General features: G+C 64.7%; 1 protein-coding gene across 1 annotated transcript in view; it reads right to left on the reverse strand.

Moving 5' to 3' along the window:
* Positions 1-488: 488 nt before the first annotated feature.
* Positions 489-1,802, reverse strand: part of SOWAHB (sosondowah ankyrin repeat domain family member B) — a 3,354-nt gene continuing 2,040 nt past the window's right edge. Inside the window, exon 2 of the mRNA XM_015623632.3 lies at positions 489-1,798. Within this exon, the coding sequence (XP_015479118.1) occupies positions 623-1,798 (1,176 nt within the window). The 3' untranslated portion in view covers positions 489-622. The remainder of the gene's footprint in view (positions 1,799-1,802) is intronic.

Raw genomic sequence — 1,802 nt, forward strand, 5'->3', positions numbered from 1 at the left:
CATGGGCTGGTGGGCAAGGTGGCCTGGGAAACGCCCTTCCCTACCGGGGCTCTCCCGCTGCCGCCCTCTGCCACAGCCAGGCGCTCTCTGAGGACTCTCGCCGGAAGGCTGGATCTTGATCAGCTGCATTTTTAAAAGAGGGACTCATCCTTAATCTGCTGGGATTAAAAAGGGATGTAGTTTTACTGCTCCCCAGAATTTAGGTGGTGTAAACAAGTGTTTTGCAAACCCCAGGACCAACAATAATCTATCGCTGTCAGCAAAATCAAGTGCTCTACCCTGAATGGGGCCAGACTTGAGCCTTACCCCAAAGCCATGGTCCCACTAATGCTGGTGATCGTGGCAGCGCCCAGCAGCTGGTACTGGCCCTGTGGGCTGCAGAGGACTTGCCTCCCTAGCGTTCTTCCTGCTTCCAGCAGAGTTACTGCATCCTTGTACCGGTAGAAAGGCAAGAAATGGGAGGGAGGGCAGAGAGGCTCGGACAACAGTTCATTGGAATAATTTAAAAGTACATTCTTCAATAGGTTCAGTCTGTTTCACAGCTTTTGCTCTGCCTGTGTGGCTTCCTCTCGCAGGGTGGCCAGCGGGGTCTCATCCCGGCAGGGGATGCCGGGGAGCTGTGTCAGTCACTGTCACTGCCGGACTGGTGGGACACTGTCCCACGGCCCAGCTGTACCCTGAGGCAGGCAGGCAGTGCTGCCCTGCCGCTGGACGGCGAGACCTTGCTGACAGAGGACACGCTGCGGGCCAGGGGCTGCGTGGGGAACATGATCGTGCCGCGGGGTGCCTCCAGCAGCTGCCAGATCTCCCCCGAGGTGGAGCTGCCCAGGTATTCCCACGGCCGGCGCCCGCTGCCGTCCCGCACCTGCACCTGGCAGCCCAGCTGCAGCACCAGCACCTTGATGACAAGCTGGTGGCCGTGTATGGCAGCCAGGTGCAGCGGCGTGTACCCGCAGCCCGAGCGGGCGTCCACGTCCAGGGCCAGCCCGACCTGCCGCGCCGCCGCTGCCAGCTCCTGCAAGCCCGGCCCGTCGCCGTGCTTGGCCAGCCAGTGAAGGACCGTGAAGCCTGATATGAAGTCCCTCTGCAGGGCCAGCTCAGGCTCTTCCAGAAAGAGCCCCCGCACCTGAGCCCAGCGGCCCGCTGACATCGCCACCAGCCAGGCGTGCTCCCGCTGTCCCAGCGGCACCAAGGGTCCCCGGCTTGAGGCGTTCCTGGGGGAGCTCTTGGAGCGGGGCTGCCGCCCACCGTCATCGGGCAGTGATGGGGGGGTGCCCTGCCCCTCCGACAAAGCCAGCTGGCACCTGATGCTCCGGAAAACAGGCAGCGGTGCTGGGGGCTGGCTCTCTGGGGCTTGGGACACTGCGGGGCCCTGCGCCGGCAGCAAGGACTGGGATGGGGGTGACCTGGCAAGGGGAGGCTGCAGGGAGCGGGGTGGGGATGGGAGAGTGGCGGATTGTGGCAGGGATTGGGGTGGGGGGGACTTGGTGGGGGGCAGGACCCCGGTATCTGACGGCAGTGTCAGGCTTTGACGCGGGTGCAGCCGCAGGACTTGAGGTTGGGTTGGTCCCTTGGGGGTCAGCCCCCTGGATCCCCTGGGTAAGTCTGGGGATGGCCTGGTGGGGAGCTGCTGCAGGGACCTGGACTGCGATGGGGGCAGCCTGCTGGAAGCGAGCGCCTCGGGGCCTGGTAACAGCCGTGGCGATGAGGAGGGGCTGGCAGGGAGTGCCTGCAGGGACCGGGACAGGGGCGGCACCTCCGGGGCGGACAGCAGCGGCAAGGATCGGGATGGGGGCAGCTCG

Source organism: Parus major, chromosome 4, assembly GCF_001522545.3.
Source record: "Parus major isolate Abel chromosome 4, Parus_major1.1, whole genome shotgun sequence".
NCBI lineage: Eukaryota > Metazoa > Chordata > Aves > Passeriformes > Paridae > Parus > Parus major.